General features: G+C 46.3%; 1 protein-coding gene across 4 annotated transcripts in view; it reads right to left on the minus strand.

The window, feature by feature from the left end:
- TOMM20 (translocase of outer mitochondrial membrane 20) overlaps positions 1 to 19755 on the minus strand; it is a 180503-nt gene that overhangs the window by 103389 nt on the left and 57359 nt on the right. For all 4 annotated transcript variants that reach the window (XR_005748715.1, XM_040350699.1, XM_040350697.1 and 1 more), the window contains exon 2: positions 9057 to 9103. Coding sequence is in view for 3 of the 4 variants with exons in the window: in XM_040350699.1 (XP_040206633.1) it covers positions 9057 to 9103 (47 nt within the window). In the remaining variant the exon portion in view is untranslated. The remainder of the gene's footprint in view (positions 1 to 9056; positions 9104 to 19755) is intronic.

The raw sequence follows: 19755 nt of genomic DNA on the forward strand, positions 1-19755 counted from the left end.
GAAAAACAGGGTCGGTTAAAGTCATCACAGAGGACAAGCGGGCACTCTTTACATCTAGGAGGAATAAAAGATTACATCTCCTAATACAAAAAGGTTTCTTCACAGTAAGAGCCGTGAACATGTGGAATAGACTCCCTCCAGAGGTGGTTCTGGCAAGTGCAGTAGATTGCTTGAAAAAGGTCTAGATTCTTTCCTAAATGTACAGAATATAATTGGGTACTAACATATACAGGTAAAGTTGATCCAGGAAAAAGCCTATTGCCTTTCAGGGGACCAGGAAGGATTTTTTTCCCCCCTTGCAGTAGCAAATTGGAGAATGCTTTGCTGTTTTTTTGCCTCTCTGGATCAACTGTGGGTGCTTCTTTCATACAAAATCACCATTTTTTGTAGCACCTGGGCTTTCTTTTGGTAATTTTATTTGTTTAATTTTACAGTGTTAGGTTGAGAAAAAAAAAAAAAAACACACACAAGTCTAGTTCAACCATAAAAATAAAAAAAAATATCATACATACATACATACATACATACATACATAATCCTATACCCACAGTTGATCCAGAGGAAGGTGAAAAACCCCAGCAAAGCATGATCCAATTTGCTACAGCAGGGGAAAAGATTCCTTCCTGGTCCCCCGAGAGGCAATCGGATATTCCCCGGATCAACTTTACCTATAAGTGTCAGTACCCAATTATATGATGTACATTTTAGGAAAGAATCCAGGCTTTTCTTAAAGCAATCTACTGAGTTGGCCAGAACCACCTCTGGAGGGATTAGAATCCACAGCTCCTACTGTGAAGAAAAAAAATCAGGGTTACTTACCGGTAACATCCCTTTTCCAGGAGTCTTTCAGGACAGGTACTGTAGAGAGACACAGGCTCCTCCCCTCACAGGAAACACCGCCTTCCAATTAGGAATTTAAGCCTCATCCTCCCTCAGCTCCTCAGTTTTTTCCAGAGTACCTCCGGCCAGCTGGGGAGACACAAGAACACGTCATAAAAGTATAATATTTAATCTTACCTGACGGCCTCGTCTGATGAGTTTTCATAATATCCCCTACAAAAAAGAGGGTGGGTACCAGTGCTGTCCTGAAAGACTCCTGGAAAAGGGATGTTACCGGTAAGTAACCCCGATTTTCCCTGTTCGTCTTTCAGGACAGGTACTGTAGAGAGGATAAGCGAGCACCTTACCCTAGGGTGGGACAATTGCCTGCAGTACTTTACGTCCAAAAGCCTGGTCTTTGGTTGAAAGTAGGTCCAGTCTGTAGTGTTTTACAAACGTTGAAAAACTAGACCATGTTGCAGCTTTGCAGATCTGCTCCGGGGAAGCACCAGCACACTCTGCTTGGGAAGTTGCTACTGCCCTGGTGGAATGAGCCCTGATACCCTGTGGAGGCTCTACTCCCCTAGAAGAATAAGCTAGAACAATGGCTGCCCTTAACCACCTGGCTATCGTGCGTCTAGAAGCCCTGGACCCTTTCCTGGACCCAGAAAATAAAACAAACAGCGAATCAGCTTTCCTGAACTGACTCGTGTTATCCAAGTATTGTAGGACACACCTCCTAACGTCTAGGTTGTGAAACTTGTGTTCCTGTTCCCTTACAGGGTTTGAACAAAAAGAAGGCAATGTTATTTCTTGACTCCTATGAAAATTAGAAGCTACCTTTGGTAGAAAAGCCGGATCCGTCTTAAAAATGATGCGATCCGGAAAAACTTGAAAAAAGGGGGCCCTAATAGATAGGGCCTCGAGTTCGCTCACTCTCCTAGCTGTAGTGAGCGCTACTAAAAATACTGTTTTAAGAGTGATCACTTTTAAAGTACAACTGTCTAAAGGTTCAAATGGTTCTACTGTAAAGGCCTGAAGAACCAATGAGAGATCCCAAACTGGGAAGTTGGAGGTTTTTACAGGTCTCCGTCTACTCAAAGCCTTGAAAAATCTAGAGACCCAAGGGTCAAACACTAGTTGTTTCTCCAAAAATACACTTAACGCTGACACCTGACCCTTCAGCTTGCTAATTGCCAGCCCTTTATCAGCCCCAGCCTGTAGAAATTCTAAAACGGCCACAGAGCTGTTAACACTGAAGGAGCTTTCTGCGCACCAGATGTTAAACCGTTTCCACACTTTTTGGTAAATGGCTTGCGTCTCCTTCTTCCTACAGCTTAAGAGAGTTTTAATCAAGCGTTCTGAAAACCCCTTGCCCCTCAGCAGCTCCTCTTCAGAAGCCAAGCTGCCAGATTCCACCTCTCTACCTGCAGGCAGCAGATTGGACCCTGTGAAAGGAGATCCTCCCGGATTGGTAGAATCCAAGGAGGTTCTATCGATAAGCCTTTCAGGATGGAGAACCATGGTCTTCTGGGCCAATGAGGTGCAATAAGAATCAGTGTTGTGTTCTCCCCCTGCAGTTTCCTCAAGACTGCTGGTATTAGAACCGGAGGGGGGAAAGCATAACACCTGGAGAACTGCCAGGTTTGGGCCAGAGCGTCCACCGCCAGAGCTCCATCCCACCTGTTTAGGGAAAAAAAAGAGCTGAGTCTTGGTGTTTTCTCTTGAGGCGAATAAATCCACCTCTGGCATACCCCACCTTTGAGTGATCGCTCTGAAGACTTCTTTATTCAGAACCCAATCGCCCTCCCTCAGCTTCTTCCTGCTGAGGAAGTCTGCGACCCGATTTAATTCTCCCTTCAGATGTATTGCTGAGAGGGACAAGACATTGGCCTCTGCCCATATGAGAATAGATTTTGTCAGATCCCATAAGGACTTGCTCCTGGTGCCCCCCTGCTTGTTGACATAAGCTACTGCGGAGGAGTTGTCCGTCCGGACTCGAACATGCTGTCCCTGAAGCTCCTTCTGAAAGGCTTTGAGGGCTAACTCTATCGCCTTTAGTTCTCTCCAATTCAAGGTTTTTTGCGAGTCCTCTTTTGCCCAGCGACCCTGTGTCAGAAGGGAGTCCAGGTGTGCTCCCCAACCGGAGCCACTGGCATCTGTTGTCACTGTTCTGGAGATCGGGGAGATCCAATCCAGACCCTGTAATAGGTTCGCCCCCTTCCTCCACCAAAGGGACCTCTTGATGTGAACCGGTATGGATATCAGGGAGTCCAAGGAGTCCGGTTTGGGATCCAAAATGTTTTAGTATGAACAGTTGTAGGGGTCGGTAATGCAGACCTGCCCACTGCACTGCAGGAAGAGAAGATGTTAATAACCCCAAAGCTGACATGACCTTCCTTATTGGAAGCTGGCCGCTGCTCTGAAGTTGTGATATTACATTGTCCACCTTCTGAACTTTTTCTGTTGGGAGAAAAGTCATCTGTCTGATTGAGTCCAGCACATATCCCAGAAAAGTGACTCTTTGGGAGGGCGTCAAGCTGGATTTTTCCAGATTGAGTAGCCAACCTAAGTTTTCCAGAATCTCCCTTGCTACCTGGAGGTCCTGGGACAACTGTGTCGGGGAATCCGCAAAAAATAGCAGATCGTCCAGGTATGCCACCACCAGGATGCCCCTGAGACGTAGAAAGGCTAGTACCTCCACCATCACCTTGGTGAAAATGCGGGGGGGAAGAGGAGAGCCCGAAGGGAAGTGCTTTGAACTGTAGGTGAAACGTCCCTTCTCTGGATCTCACGGCCAGTCTGAGAAATCTCTGATGGCATTCTGCTATAGGGATGTGTAAATAGGCATTCTTTAGGTCTATGGATGCCATAAAGCAGTTCGGAAGGAGCGTCCTCACGGAATAGATAGAATCCATCCGAAACCTTTTGTACGTGACCGAGGCGTTTAGAGGTTTCAAATTCAGTATAAGCCTGAATTTCCCGGAAGGCTTGCGGACCACAAAAATGTGGGAGTAGAAGCCCTTGCCCGTTTCCTCCGATGGAACCCGAACCACCACCTCCTGATGCTCCAACTCCTGAAGAGAGGAGAGCAGAGCCACAGATTTTTCTTTGCACTGCGGCAAATTGGTGACTAAAAGTCTGGATGGGGGGGGGGGGCTTGAGAACTCTAGTCTGTATCCTCTCCTTATGATCCCCAGCACAAATTGGTTGCTGGTGATCATCTCCCATTGTGGGAGAAAGGCCCCCAACCTTCCTCCCACCTTGACTCCGTCATTGAGGTTTTTGGGGCTGTTCAGGAACACGAAAAAGCGCCCCGGCACGGCCCTTACCCTTTTGTCCCCAAAACTTTTTCTTTCCCTCAGGTTTTGAGACTTCCACCTTCTTTTGGGTCCAGAATTTCTTTGCCTGTCCCCCTAATTTTTTCTTTAAGGGGAAAGCCTTCTTCTTGTCGGCTGTACGATCTAAGACAGCCTCCAAGCCTGGCCCAAATAATAAATCTCCTGTAAGGGGGATCCCGCACAACTTAACCTTTGAGGCGCTATCCCCCTGCCATGTCTTGAGCCAGAGAGCTCTTTTTGCAGAATTAGATAGAGCTGCAGACCTGGCGGACATGCGGATTGACTCTGCTGAGGCGTCCGCTAAATACCGCACGCCATTCAGTAAAGTTGGAAAAGAGGATAGTATAGTCTCTTTAGGCGTTCCGGCCTCAATATGTGCCCTGATCTGTGAGAGCCAATGCTCTAGATTACGGGCCACCACTGTTGCTGCCATAGCTGGCTTAAGGTTCCCCTGGGAAGCATCCCAGGACTTTAACAGTGAGTCCATCCGCCTGTCCATGGGGTCTGAAAGGACCCCCATGTCCTCAAACGCAAAGTCCGTATGTCGGGATAACTGCGAGAAGGCAGCATCCAGTTTGGGGGATTTGTTCCATACTAAAGCCTCCTCTTCAGAAAAAGGAAACCTTCTCTTCAAAGAGTTTGAGAAGAAAGGTTTCCTTTCTGGATCCTGCCACTCCTTTTTGATGGCATTGACCAGGACTTCATGGACTGGGAAAACCTTTTTCTTTTGTTCTCCCAAACCACTGTACATCTGATCATGGAGTAACAGTGTCTTCTCCTCAACTATCCCTAAAGAAGTGTGGATAGTTTCCAATAATTCTTCCACCTCTTCAAGGGAAAGCTTGTAGCGAGAGACCTTTGAGGGCCCTGCCTCTGTCCCTTCACCATCTGACTCCTCTTGGGAGCTAGAAGCGGCACTGTCTTGCTCCTCCTCAGCATCCTCTCTGATGTCCGCAGGTTTCTCTCTACTCCCAGAGGGAAGAACCTCAGGATTGGGTGGAATTAACTGTTGCGCTACAGAAGGGCTGCTTTGGGGCAACTGAAAATTAGCAAAAATATCTTTAAAGGATTGAAAGGTGCCAGAAAGCTCTTTCATAGAAGCTGCTAATTCAGATGCCTGCTCTGCCTCCCTTTCCTTAACCAGCCCCTCAATACATCTCCTGCAAAGTGCTTTGTTCCAACTCTCACTAAGGGAAGATCTGCAGGAAGGGCATTTCTTCTTGTAACTGTGGGCTGATTTTTCTGTGGATTTCTGAAAAACACAGAAGAAAAGTGGAGGCTATATGAGAGAGAGCCCAGCGCTTAACACAGGTAACCACCAGGAGTGTTCCAGGACCAACCACCACCAGGGTTCCAGACACACTACACAAACAAACTCCCCGACCACCAGGAGGAAAAAACAAAAAAATCACCAGTGAAGCTGTATAACATAAGGGAACACCACCCCAGGGTTCTCCTTACCTTTGAGTGGCTGGTGCCGTCGTCATCCGGAGGTGCACGGGAAGCCTCTGCTTCCGACATCTCGCTGAGGAATGTGGTCGCGACTGCCTCCAAAAACGCCGACCCTACGGCTGAGAAGAGAGAGGCCGCACCAGCCCAGCGTCAGGCCTTTTCACTCTGCAGCGTCTGGGACCAGTGACGCGTATCCGGCGGAAGTGCCCGCCCCCCCTGGAACTGACGTCACTCGTCATCCGGTCCGGCCCAGCTTCCTGGCCGACTGTGATTTCTCACAGGGAGTGCGCACACCGCCTGCAGCGCCACCCCTGTGCGATTAGGAAAATAGACCTCCGCGGTCGAAACCACCCCAGGAATGTCCGCGGGACGCTACACGGCGATGTCCTGGGTAAGTAGCTTCCCCAGCCAGCCAGGACGCCATGCTTTAAAAAAATAGCCCTGAGCCCAGGGAGAACAGGTCCCCCCTCTCAGGAACATTTGCCTCAGCTTCTCCAGCTGTCTGGCCCTTGGCCCCAATCGGTGTCTCTTTCCGGAGGAAAACACCATAAACTGAGGAGCTGAGGGAGGATGAGGCTTAAATTTCTAATTGGAAGGCGGTGTTTCCTGTGAGTCTCACTACAGTACAGTACCTGTCCTGAAAGACGAACAGGGAAAAAACTTTCCGTATTTGGAGATTAAATATTTTCCTCTAGGTGTAAAGAGTGCCCCCTTCTCCTCTGTGTTGACCATAAAGTGAATAACAAAACACCAAGTTCACTATATGGACCCCTTATATATTTGTACATGTTGAACATATGCCCCCTTAACCTCCTCTTCTCAAGAGAGAATTCAGTTTCTCCGATCTATCCCCATAGCTGAATTCCTCCATGCGTCTAATCAAGTTTGGTTGCCCTTCTCTGCACTTTCTCCAGTTCGCTAGATATAATTTTTGTGAACTGGTGCCCAAAACTGAACTGCATATTCCAGATGTCTTATTAATAATTTGTTCAATAATGCCTTTTTACCCAATACGTGATGCATTTCCCCTTCTTTGGATGGATACCACTCACTCCTCCCGTCCACAGGGGGGTCACAAAATTCATGCAGCCATTTTGCATAGCTCTCAACATGGGAAGTGAAAATACAGAGCTCCCATAGTGTAGTAGATAAAATACAACATCCATGTATTAAGTTGCATATACACTCATGATTAGTATATTGAAACCACACTTTGTATTAAACCAAAGCTGAAACACCTGAGCGTCCTACCCCAGAAGAAGTTACATGAGCGTGATGTAATGCGTGGGGTGAGAGGAGAGGCTGACAAGAACCAAAAGTGACTTGGTCTAATACACACTTTGCCTGTTGAGAGCCATGAGGGATGGCCGCATGAATTGTGAGATTTAAGGAGCCACACACATCCTGCATAATTACGAATTATATTTATTAGCACATTAAAGCGGTTGTAAACCAGTTTAAAAAAAAAAAAAAAAATTCTCCTGCAAGGCAAAAGTCATAATGAGCTAATATGCACCGCATATTAGCTCATTATGAAATACTTACCTCGGAACGAGGTGTGTAAAACTTACCTGGTTCACGCCGAGCGAGAAATCTTGCTCCGGCGTGTCTTCCGGGTATCGCCGCTCCAGCGCTGTGATTGGCTGGAGCGGCGATGACGTTGCGCGTGGGAGATTTAAATTCGGCAAGGTCCGGCGGCTGCCGGTCCTTTAGCCGAGGATCCCCCCTGCGCATGCGCCGCTGCAGTCAGCGGCGCAATGAGAGGGGAATATCTCCTAAACCGTGCAGGTTTAGGAGATATTCTTTATACCTACAGGAAAGCCTTATTATAGGCTTACCTGTAGGTAAAAGTAAAAAAAGTGGGTTTACAACCACTTTAAGAAAGCTCCACTTTATAATAGCATTGATAGCAGCGCAGCACTTTTACACTATTAAAATGTGGGAACACAAATCAGTGTTGGCAGCAGGCTTTATACCAAGTTTTAGTCTTATTTTATTTCTAGCACTGAAGTACTTTATACACAATATTCATTATTTACTAAAAGGGATTTGGTAGCACAGGAGGTTGTGAAGGCAGAAGCCTCATACACATGCTTGGGGCTGCTCTGTGCAAAACCACTGCACAGAGCAGGCAAGTATGACAGGTTTGTTAAAAAACAAAAGCCCACATGAGACTTTACCACCTTGGTAAAGTGATACTAATGTGTACAGTGCGCCTATATTAGTCAATCATATTGTATCCTTATTTCATAAAATTTTAACTCAATTGTGCATAAAATATTTAACACTAACGTCATGAGATCATTTACAAAAGTGTGTTTAGGAGTAACTCTAAGAGCCCTTTCACACTGGGGCGTCAGAGGTAAAGCTATGCTATTTTTAGCAAAGCTTTACCATAGTTTTAGTGGCGCTTTTAACCCCCGCTAGCAAGCAAAAAAGGGTTGAAAGCGCCCCCAAACTGCCGCTTTGCCAGCGCTACCCATTGATTTCAATAGGTAGGGGCGCTTTAGGAGCGGTGTATACACCGCTCCTAAAGTGCCCCAAAGAAGCTGCTTGCAGGACTTGCCAGTGCAGGCTTTCATATTGGAGTGACAGGAGAGGCGTTTTGCAGGTGCTATTTTTAGCGCTATAGCGCCTGTAAAGCACCTCAGTGTAAAAGGGGTCTTAAGGTCCAGTAGCTCACGACTTAAATTTTGAGCCCTGCCTTAAAAAGTATAGCCACTTTTTTTAGTTAGATATAGTAGAGAAAGTTTGACAACAATAAAATCTTAAAGCGGGGGTTCGCCCTGTAAAAAAAAAAAAAAAAGTTTTTTTTTATTAGACAATTAAATTCGGCATCGTAGCGCGAGCTACGGTATGCCGGTCTTACATTTTTTATGCCCGTACTCACTGCGGTATCGTTGATTGAAGAATCCGGGGAATGGGCGTTCCTCTGGTGAGAGAAGGTGATTGACGGCCGGCTCTGGCACGTCACGCTTCTCCGGAAATAGCCGAAATAGGCTTGGCTATTCACGGCGCCTGCGCATAGCCTGTGCGCAGGCGCTGTGAATAGCCGAGACCTACTCCGGCTGTCTTCGGGGAGCGTGACGTGCCAGAGCCGGCCGTCAATCATCCTCCCTCTCCATAGGCACGCCCATTCCCCGCGGGAGTCGGATTCTTCAATCAACAATAGCACAGTGAGTACGGGGTTTAAAAATTTAAGACCGGCATACCGTAGCTCGCGCTACGATGCCGAAAGTAATGGAATAATGGGGTGAAGGAGGGTGAACTACCGCTTTAAGTGTTTCTAATGTCCCCTCTAGATAGATTCACTACTAGTCCTGGTGGCCACTGTCATAAAAGAACCTAAGGTGAGAGGAAATCTTTCAATGAGACACGTGTACTGGTGACAGCTGTCTAAAAGGGTTATTTCTCTCAATTTGTATTAGCTGTGTGAATGCTTACCCTTGGCTGACCAGCTCTCTCTTTAGCAAGTTTCTGTTTTCTCCTCTCTGCAGAAAAAAAAAAAAAAAAAAAAAAAATGTAAGCAATTAAATAATGCACACCTTTAAGTACACACAAATACCAACAGAAGGAAGTAGGGAGATGACTAGAGAGAAAATAGAGGGGATTGGGGAAAAAGGAAGGAAGAAAAAAAAAAAAAAAAAAACAGGAATTCAACTCCCAGAAGTGTCAGATTCTGAATATTAAATGAGCCGTTTCTTCAATACAGCAGAGATCTGCAGAGCAGACAGTGGGCGATGTATTACTTTTCTTTGCAGTGGGCACATTTTGTTTCTTAGTTGAAGAGTCACTTTAAAGTGAACCCATTATAAGTTTCAAACATTTAACGCCTAAAACGTTCTACCCAAAAGAAAGTTCCACACTTAGACAGAAAAACATCCTCTGGGTGGATTATTATTTTTTGTTTCTGTTAGCAGTGCATGATATTCCTGACTTTGGAGCTGACCCCAACCCTTCCACCTGCATCCTATTAACCCCATCATGCCAACATAACATATGCGGCCTCATTAGACGGCTTGTTGCCGTGGGGACGCATATACAGAGATAAGGGTCTGACGAGAGCCCAGAGTTCCGTACAAACAATCGCGACCCAGAACTTCCAACTCCGATCAGTCACTGTGAAGCCCACCCCTGTGTTTCTTTTAGTGAGGAAAGGTACGTTGTAAAAAAAGCAAAATGCACGCTATTGTTTTTTGGGTTGTACTATGGGTAAAAAAACAACAAACATACACATGTGGCATTACTGCGATCGTCAGGAGCAGGAGAATTTATTTTGGGTTGTTCATTGGTGGCAGGTTATTGTAGTAAGTAGGGGTGTTCTAATACAGATACAGGGAGTGCAGAATTATTAGGCAATTGAGTATTTTGACCACATCCTCTTTATGCATGTTGTCTTACTCCAAGATGTATAGGCTCGAAAGCCTACTACCAATTAAGCATATTAGGTGATGTGCATCTCTGTAATGAGAAGGGGTGTGGTCTAATGACATCAACACCCTATATCAGGTGTGCATAATTATTAGGCAGCTTCCTTTCCTTTGGCAAAATGGGTCAAAAGAAGGACTTGACAGGCTCAGAAAAGTCAAAAATAGTGAGATATTTTACAGAGGGATGCAGCACTCTTAAAATTGCAAAGCTTCTGAAGCGTGATCATCGAACAATCAAACGTTTCATTCAAAATAGTCAACAGGGTCGCAAGAAGTGTGTGGAAAAACCAAGGCGCAAAATAACTGCCCATGAACTGAGAAAAGTCAAGCGTGCAGCTGCCAAGATGCCACTTGCCACCAGTTTGGCCATATTTCAGAGCTGCAACATCACTGGAGTGCCCAAAAGCACAAGGTGTGCAATACTCAGAGACATGGCCAAGGTAAGAAAGGCCGAAAGACGACGACCACTGAACAAGACACACAAGCTGAAACGTCAAGACTGGGCCAAGAAATATCTCAAGACTGATTTTTCTAAGGTTTTATGGACTGCTGAAATGAGAGCGAGTCTTGATGGGCCAGATGGATGGGCCCATGGCTGGATTGGTAAAGGGCAGAGAGCTCCAGTCCGACTCAGACGCCAGCAAGGTGGAGGTGGAGTACTGGTTTGGGCTGGTATCATCAAAGATGAGCTTGTGGGGCCTTTTCGGGTTGAGGATGGAGTCAAGCTCAACTCCCAGTCCTACTGCCAGTTTCTGGAAGACACCTTCTTCAAGCAGTGGTACAGGAAGAAGTCTGCATCCTTCAAGAAAAACATGATTTTCATGCAGGACAATGCTCCATCAAACGCGTCCAAGTACTCCACAGCGTGGCTGGCAAGAAAGGGTATAAAATAAAAACTAATGACATGACCTTCTTGTTCACCTGATCTGAACCCCATTGAGAACCTGTGGTCCATCATCAAATGTGAGATTTACAAGGAGGGAAAACAGTACACCTCTCTGAACAGTGTCTGGGAGGCTGTGGTTGCTGCTGCACGCAATGTTGATGGTGAACAGATCAAAACACTGACAGAATCCATGGATGGCAGGCTTTTGAGTGTCCATGCAAAGAAAGGTGGCTATATTGGTCACTGATTTGTTTTTGTTTTGTTTTTGAATGTCAGAAATGTATATTTGTGAATGTTGAGATGTTATATTGGTTTCACTGGTAAAAATAAATAATTGAAATGGGTATATTTTTTTTTTGTTAAGTTGCCTAATAATTATGCACAGTAATAGTCACCTGCACACACAGATATCCCCCTAAAATAGCCAACACTAAAAACAAACTAAAAACTACTTCCAAAAATATTCAGCTTTGATATGAGTTTTTTGGGTTCATTGAGAACATGGTTGTTCAATAATAAAATTAATCCTCAAAAATACAACTTGCCTAATAATTCTGCACTCCCTGTACTAGTATCAGGAACGATACCGAGCATTTGCGCAAGTACATGTACTCGCACAAATGCTCCCGATACCGGGAGTGCAGAATTCAGGGCGCAGCCGCATCATCATTTGGGATCGGCGACCGGAGCCGTCACATTAGGCCGTGGAAGTGACGGAAGTATCGGTACTTGTAATCGTTCCTAAAAAAAGTGGTATCGGGATAACCCTAGAATAAAAATAGCCAAACTAAGAAAAAAAAAAAAAATAAATAAAATATCCTACTAAAAACCATAAAAGCTTAACCTGTATTGAGTTAATAACAAATATTTGTAACTTTTAACCACTTAAGACCCGGACCTTTAGGCAGCTAAAGGACCCGGACAGTTTTTGCGATTCGGCACTGCGTCGCTTTAACTGACAATTGCGCGGTCGTGCGACGTGGCTCCCAAACAAAATTGGCGTCCTTTTTTCCCCCACAAATAGAGCTTTCTTTTGGTGGTATTTGATCACCTCTGCAGTCTTTAGTTTTTGCGCTATAAACAAAAATGGATGAACACAACAGCATTGACCTTAGGGTTATATACCTTCCTTTTTGGAGAGACTAGGCAGAAAAAATAGCACTTTGTGTTAAAAACACTCCTCTCAGTACAGCACCTCCCAGGGGGCGTGTCCTCCGGGTACATCCCCCTCTCTGGAAACATCCAGCCCCAGTTCGTAGACAAGCAGTACAAACAAAAGGAGGGGTGGGTGCCGTGTCCATCCATGAACTCAGAGAAATGGATTTTACGGTGAGTATAAAAACCCTATTTTTTTCTTCCATTCATGGACGGAAGCATTTACCATAGGGACGTCCCCAAGCAGTGTCAAAAAATGTTGAGGGGTGGGGAAAAACCACAGTAAACCAAGCTTCACCCCAAACAAACCAGAGTTCCTCAACGGAGGAACTTCAACCTTAACCACTTCCGGCCCGCGCTATAGCCGAATGACGGCTTCAGCGCGGGCCTCAAAATCCAAGAGGACGTCATTTGACATCCTCCTGTTTGTTCGTTCCCTGCGCGCGCTCCCGAGCGCGCTGCGGGGAAATTCTGTGTTGGCCGTGTCCCCTGGACACAGCCAATTACAGATCGCCGCAAACGGCCAATCAGAGTGGCCGTTTGCGATGCGATCTGTGTGGCCAATGAGAGATGATCTCAAATGTAAACATATGAGATCATCTCTCATTGCCGCCTCTCCCTCCTCACACAGACAGCGCGTGTGAGGAGAGAGAAGGTCTGATTACTGTCAATTACTGTGAAAAAAAGTGCCCGTTTACAGTGCCCATCCCAGTGCCCATCCCAGTGCCCATCCCAGTGCCATCCCAGTGCCATCCCAGTGCCATCCGTGTTGAACATACAGTGCCATCCCTTTGCCACCTCATCAGTGCCAATCAGTGCCCACCTGTGCCGCCAATCAGTTGCTACCTGTGCCGCCAATCAGTTGCTACCTGTGCCGCCAATCAGTTCCCACCTGTGCCGCCAATCAGTTCCCATCTGTGCCGCCACATCAGTGCCCACCTGTGCCGCCACATCAGTGCCCACCTGTGCCGCCACATCAGTGCCCACCTGTGCCGCCACATCAGTGCCCACCTGTGCCGCCACATCAGTGCCCACCTGTGCCGCCAATCAGTTCCTACCTGTGCCGCCACATCAGTGCCCACCTGTGCCGCCACATCAGTGCCCACCTGTGCCGCCACAACAGTGCCCACCTGTGCCGCCACAACAGTGCCCACCTGTGCCGCCACATCAGTGCCCACCTGTGCCGCCAATCAGTTTCTACCTGTGACTCCAATCAGTTCCTACCTGTGCCGCCAATCAGTGCACATCTGTGCCGCCACATCAGTGCCCACCTGTGCCGCCACATCAGTGCCCACCTGTGCCGCCACATCAGTGCCCACCTGTGCCGCCACATCAGTGCCCACCTGTGCCGCCACATCAGTGCCCACCTGTGCCGCCAAATCAGTTCCTACCTGTGCCGCCAATTAGTGCACATCTGTGCCGCCACATCAGTGCCCACCTGTGCCGCCACATCAGTGCCCACCTGTGCCGCCACATCAGTGCCCACCTGTGCCGCCACATCAGTGCCCACCTGTGCCAATCAGTGCCCATTTGTGCAGCATTATCAGTGCACATCTGTTCAGCATTATTAGTGCACATCTGTGCAGCATTATCAGTGCCTACCTGTGCTGCCAATCAGTGCCCACCTGTTCCGCCACATCAGTGCCCACCTGTGCCGCCACATCAGTGCCCACCTGTGCCGCCACATCAGTGCCACCTCAGTGCCCACCTGTGCCAATCAGTGCCCATCTGTGTAGCATTATAAGTGCACATCTGTGCAGCATTATCAGTGCACATCTGTGCCGTCTCATCAGTGCCCATCTGCTCCGCCAATCAGTGCCCATCTGCTCCACCTTATCAGTGCCAATCTTCTCCACCTCATCAGTGCCCATCAGTGAAGGCTTAGCACACACCTGTGCAGTTGCATCAGCAACCATGTCCAAAAGGTCCAAAAGGTCCTATTCCCTTCAGGAGGCATTCCAAATCATTTCTGCCCCCGACGAGAGCAACGGGGAGCTCTCTCTTTCAGAGTCCCTTTCAAATTCAAATTCTGAGTTGGACGTCAATTATGAGCCCGCCCTCAGTAGCGGAACACTGAGTGACTCAGAGGAGGAAGATAGCCGGCCGGCTAAACGAAGGCGTTCTAGTGAGGAGGCAGTGCCATCCACCAGCACCGCAGTGCCATCCGCCAGCACTGCAGGGCCATCCGCCAGCACTGCAGGGCCATCCGCCAGCACTGCAGGGCCATCCGCCAGCACCGCAGTGCCTCGGCAACAAACTTCCAGGACCCATGCCAGCCTTCCCTATGCCCTTCAGAACCCCTTGTGGCTTCCTGCTACTTCAGGAGAAGCCAACATTCCCCCTTTCACGGCCCAGCCAGGAATCCAAGTGAACACGGAGAATTTCACCCCAATTGATTATTTCAATCTAATGTTCACAGAAGACATGCTATCCGAAATTGTGGCCCAGTGCAACCGATTTGCACAGCAATTTATTGCAAATAATCCCACGTCATACCATGCCCGTCCCTTCCAGTGGAGAGACCTTACGGTGGAGGAGTTTAAAATTTTTTTAGGCCTAACATTTTGTATGGGACTCAACCCAAAAAACACTTACCGTGCCTTTTGGTCCAAAAACCCGATCTACCACATGCCCATCTTCTCCAGCGTAATGCCCAGATCCCGATACTTTGCCATAATGAGATTCTTACATTTCAACGACAATACCCAGAGCCATCCCCGAAATCATCCAGAACATGACAGACTTTTCAAAATTCGGCCCTTACTAAATTATTTTTCGGAAAAATTCCCCCAATTATATACCCCGGACCAACACATCTGTGTGGATGAATCGCTTGTTAAATTTAGTGGCAGACTCCAAATAAAACAATTCATGCCCAGCAAAAGAGCCCGCTATGGCGTGAAGGTCTACAAATTGTGTGACCGAGTCACAGGATACCTGTATGCCTACAGAGTATACGAAGGCAAGGACACCCAGATCAATCCCCCTAATTGCCCAGACTACTTGGGATCAAGTGGCAAAATTGTTTGGGAACTCATTAACCCCCTATTGGAAAAAGGCTATCATCTATACGTAGATAATTTCTACACCTCTCTTCCCCTGTTCCACAACCTGCACCGGAAGCAGACCCCGGCTTGTGGCACCGTCAGAAACAATAGGAAAGGCTTTCCTCAAAGCCTGGTGAACACAACGCTGAAAAGAGGAGAATCAGCAAGTCTGCGTAACAATGCGGTTCTGGCGGTGAAGTGGAAGGACAGAAGAGACGTGTACATGCTATCTTCCATCCATAATGATACCGTCGTTGAAACCCGCAGAAGGCGTGGCACCACCATCCGAAAGCCCACTTGCATCCAGGACTATAATTTGTTTATGGGGGGGGTCGACTTCAACGACCAGATGCTTGAACCCTATCTTGCTACAAGAAGAACGTACCATTGGTACAAAAAAGTTGCCATTTATTTTTTTCAATTGGCCATATACAATTCTTATGTAATTTACAGCAACTCCACCCAAAACCCCAAACAGTTCCTTGGCTACCAAGAGGACCTTATCACTGCCCTTATTTTCCCGAACGGCCCACCCCAAACCATCCGATCTGATGTTTAAGTCGTCTCGCCGAACGTCATTTTCCCGATAAAATCCCTCCCACAGAAACAGGCCGACGACGTCAAAAAAAATGCAAGGTATGCGCCAGTGATGGAGTCAGACGAGACACATCTTTCCATTGTGTGGATTGTCCTTCCCAACCAGGCCTCTGTATAATTAACTGTTTTCGCCGTTACCACACCAAACTAAAGTATTAATCCTCCGTTCCTGCCTTCACACACCTTCACACCCCTTATGCCACCGCCTGCTCTGTAACTGACCCCGGCTTGTTTTTTGACCACGATTCTGCCTAATGATTTTGTAATACCTCTGCCCGATATGGAACTGACCCCGGCTTGTTTTTTGACCACGATTCTGCCTAACGATTTTGTAATGCCTCTGCCCGATTTGGAATTGACCCTGGACTGTTTTTTCGACCATTCTTCTGCCTAACGATTCTGTACTGCCTCTGCCTGATCTGGAACTGACCTCGGACTGTTTGACCATGTTTTTGCCTGCCTCATGGACTGATCTTGTACCCTGCTACTGAACTAGTGGGAACACAGGGGTCTCACATATGTGAGGGGCGCCAGAAAAGTTTTTCTGGATGAAGAAAACTTTTTTGTTTTCTCATCCTAGATTAGGGTCTGGTTGCCCGGAGGCTTCAAAGAGATTTGGGTGGGAGAAGCCTCTACCCCTGTCCCCATTCTGTCCTGAACGAGGCCCTACTTCTGCCTGCTGCCTGTAGGACCTATGCCATCATGCCTCTGCCTGTTGCATGAACTGACCACCTGCACTAACCCTGACGGGACAGTATCCCTGCCTGGACGTTGCTGACCAAGTCCCTGCCTGCTGCCTGAACCAGTGCTATCCTGCTGTAGAACTGCGCTACTATTACCACAGGTAATCTTTTGTTTACGCTTTGCTCAGCATAATGTATTTTGAGGTGTAATTCTTGGTATGTGCATACTATGTGTCTCTGGAACACCTGACGGTGTTCCTTGCATGTTGGATCTCTGTATGTGGTCAGGCTATGTAGAAGTCTCACACATGTGGTATTGTTGTACTCAGGAGGAGTAGCAGAATGTATTTTGGGGTGTAATTTTTGCTATCTAAATGCTATGTGTTGGAAATATCTTAGAAACATACAACTTTGTGTAAAAAAAATGCGTTTTCATTTTTCTTCCACATGTTCCAAAAACTTCTGGAAAAAAATGAACCATTCAAAAGACTCATTATGCCTCATAGATTATACGTTGGGGTGTTCGCTTTCCAAAATGGGGTCATTTTGTGGGTAATTCCATTGTCCTGGTGTTCCAGGGCCTTCAAAAGTGTAATAGGTAGTCAACTAGTTAGATGTGCAATTTATGCTCCTAAAACCCCTGATGGCGCTTCCTGCATGTTGGGCCTCCGTATGTGGCCAGGCAGTGAAAAAGTCTCACACATGGGGTATCGTTTTACTCAGGAGGAGTAGCAGAATGTATTTTGGGGTGTCATTTGTGGTATGTACATGCTATGTGTTGGAAATATCTTATCAATGGACAACTTTGTGTAAAAAAAATGCGTTTTCATTTTTTTTCCACATTTTCCAAAAACTGCTGGAAAAAAATAAACCGTTCAAAAGACTCATTATGCCTCATAGATTATACGTTGGGGTATTAGCTTTCCAAAATGGGGTCACTTTGTGGGTAATTCCATTGTCCTGGTGTTCCAGGGCCTTCAAAAGTGTAATAGGTAGTCAACTAGTTAGATGTGCAATTTATGCTCCTAAAACCCCTGATGGCGCTTCCTGCATGTTGGGCCTCCGTATGTGGCCAGGCAGTGAAAAAGTCTCACACATGGGGTATCGTTTTACTCAGGAGGAGTAGCAGAATGTATTTTGGGGTGTCATTTGTGGTATGTACATGCTATGTGTTGGAAATATCTTATCAATGGACAACTTTGTGTAAAAAAAATGCGTTTTCATTTTTTTTCCACATTTTCCAAAAACTGCTGGAAAAAAATAAACCGTTCAAAAGACTCATTATGCCTCATAGATTATACGTTGGGGTATTAGCTTTCCAAAATGGGGTCACTTTGTGGGTAATTCCATTGTCCTGGTGTTCCAGGGCCTTCAAAAGTGTAATAGGTAGTCAACTAGTTAGATGTGCAATTTATGCTCCTAAAACCCCTGATGGCGCTTCCTGCATGTTGGGCCTCCGTATGTGGCCAGGCAGTGAAAAAGTCTCACACATGGGGTATCGTTTTACTCAGGAGGAGTAGCAGAATGTATTTTGGGGTGTCATTTGTGGTATGTACATGCTATGTGTTGGAAATATCTTATCAATGGACAACTTTGTGTAAAAAAAATGCGTTTTCATTTTTTTTCCACATTTTCCAAAAACTGCTGGAAAAAAATAAACCGTTCAAAAGACTCATTATGCCTCATAGATTATACGTTGGGGTATTAGCTTTCCAAAATGGGGTCACTTTGTGGGTAATTCCATTGTCCTGGTGTTCCAGGGCCTTCAAAAGTGTAATAGGTAGTCAACTAGTTAGATGTGCAATTTATGCTCCTAAAACCCCTGATGGCGCTTCCTGCATGTTGGGCCTCCGTATGTGGCCAGGCAGTGAAAAAGTCTCACACATGGGGTATCGTTTTACTCAGGAGGAGTAGCAGAATGTATTTTGGGGTGTCATTTGTGGTATGCACATGCCATGTGAGAGAAATAAGCTATTACAATGACAATTTTGAGAAATTTTTTAAATGAAAAATAAAAATCTTAATTTTGCAAAGAATTGTGGGAAAAAAACACAACTTCAAATAACTCACCATGCCTCTTAATAAATACCTTGGAATGTCTACTTTCCAAAAAGGGGTTATTTTGGGGGCATTTGTACTTTCCTGGCTTGTTAGGGTCCCAAGAAATGAGATAGGCCTTCAGTACATCAGGTGTGATCAGATGTGACAATTTTTTATGATTTGCACTATAGCTTGTAGACTCTAAAACTTTCACACAGACCAAATAATTTCCAAAAATTTTGGGTTATTTTTATCAAAGACATGTAGCAGTATAAATTGTGGCCAAAATTTATGAAGAAATATTAATAATTTGCAAAATGTTATCACAGAAACTAAGAAAAAATCATTTTTTTTCCAAATTTTCGGTCTTTTTTCATTAATAGCGCAAAAAATAAAAAACCCAGAGGTGATCAAATACCACCAAAAGAAAGCTCTATTTGTGGGAAAAAAAGGACAAAAAAATAATTTGGGTACAGTGTTGCATGACTGAGTAATTGTCATTCAAAGTGTGACAGCGCTGAAAGCTGAAAATTGCTCTGGGCAGGAGGGGTGTTTAAGTGCCCAGTAAGCAAGTGGTTAAACTGCGGCCTGTAAAACCTTGAGGCCAAAGGAGGCATCCGAAGATGCACTCACATCCACCTTGTAACATTTTGAGAAGGTGTGGATTGACGACCAGGTCACCGCCTTACATACCTGTAAGACAGACGCTTGATGGCGGAAAGCCCAAGAGGCACCAATCGCCCTGGTCGAATGCGCTGTAACCTGAAAGGGAGGCGCCCGCCCCTTTAGGGTGCATTCACACCTGAGCGTTTTGTCGCCTGAAGCGCGACGCTCAAATACGCTCATCTGCACGCCAATACGCCAGACGCCAAACGCCTGAAGCTCAAACAAGTTCCGGACCCTTTTTTGTTGCGCGTATCGGGCGTATTTGAGCGTTTCCATTTCCCATAGAAAGTAATAGAAACGCTCGATTCAAGCGACTAGCGCCACTACGGGCGTTTCGTCGCTTTAAATAGAATTTTTCACCCAGGCAGAAGATTTAAAAAATCTACCAACAAGTTATTGGCTAAAATAAAAAACGTCGAAGTACAAAAACGTTGGACGACGCTGTATGCAAACAAGCATGAATACGCGCGACAAAATGCCGGAACAAACGACCGATGCTCAGGTGTGAATGCAGCCTTAGGGCATAGGCCTGGAGCACGACCTGTCTGATCCACCTAGAAATGGTGGCCAACAAGACCGCCAGACCTTTCTTAGGACCAGTCACCGACACGAACAGTAAGTCCGACTTCCGAAACTGAG

Source organism: Rana temporaria, chromosome 4 (genome assembly GCF_905171775.1).
Source record: "Rana temporaria chromosome 4, aRanTem1.1, whole genome shotgun sequence".
Lineage (NCBI taxonomy): Eukaryota > Metazoa > Chordata > Amphibia > Anura > Ranidae > Rana > Rana temporaria.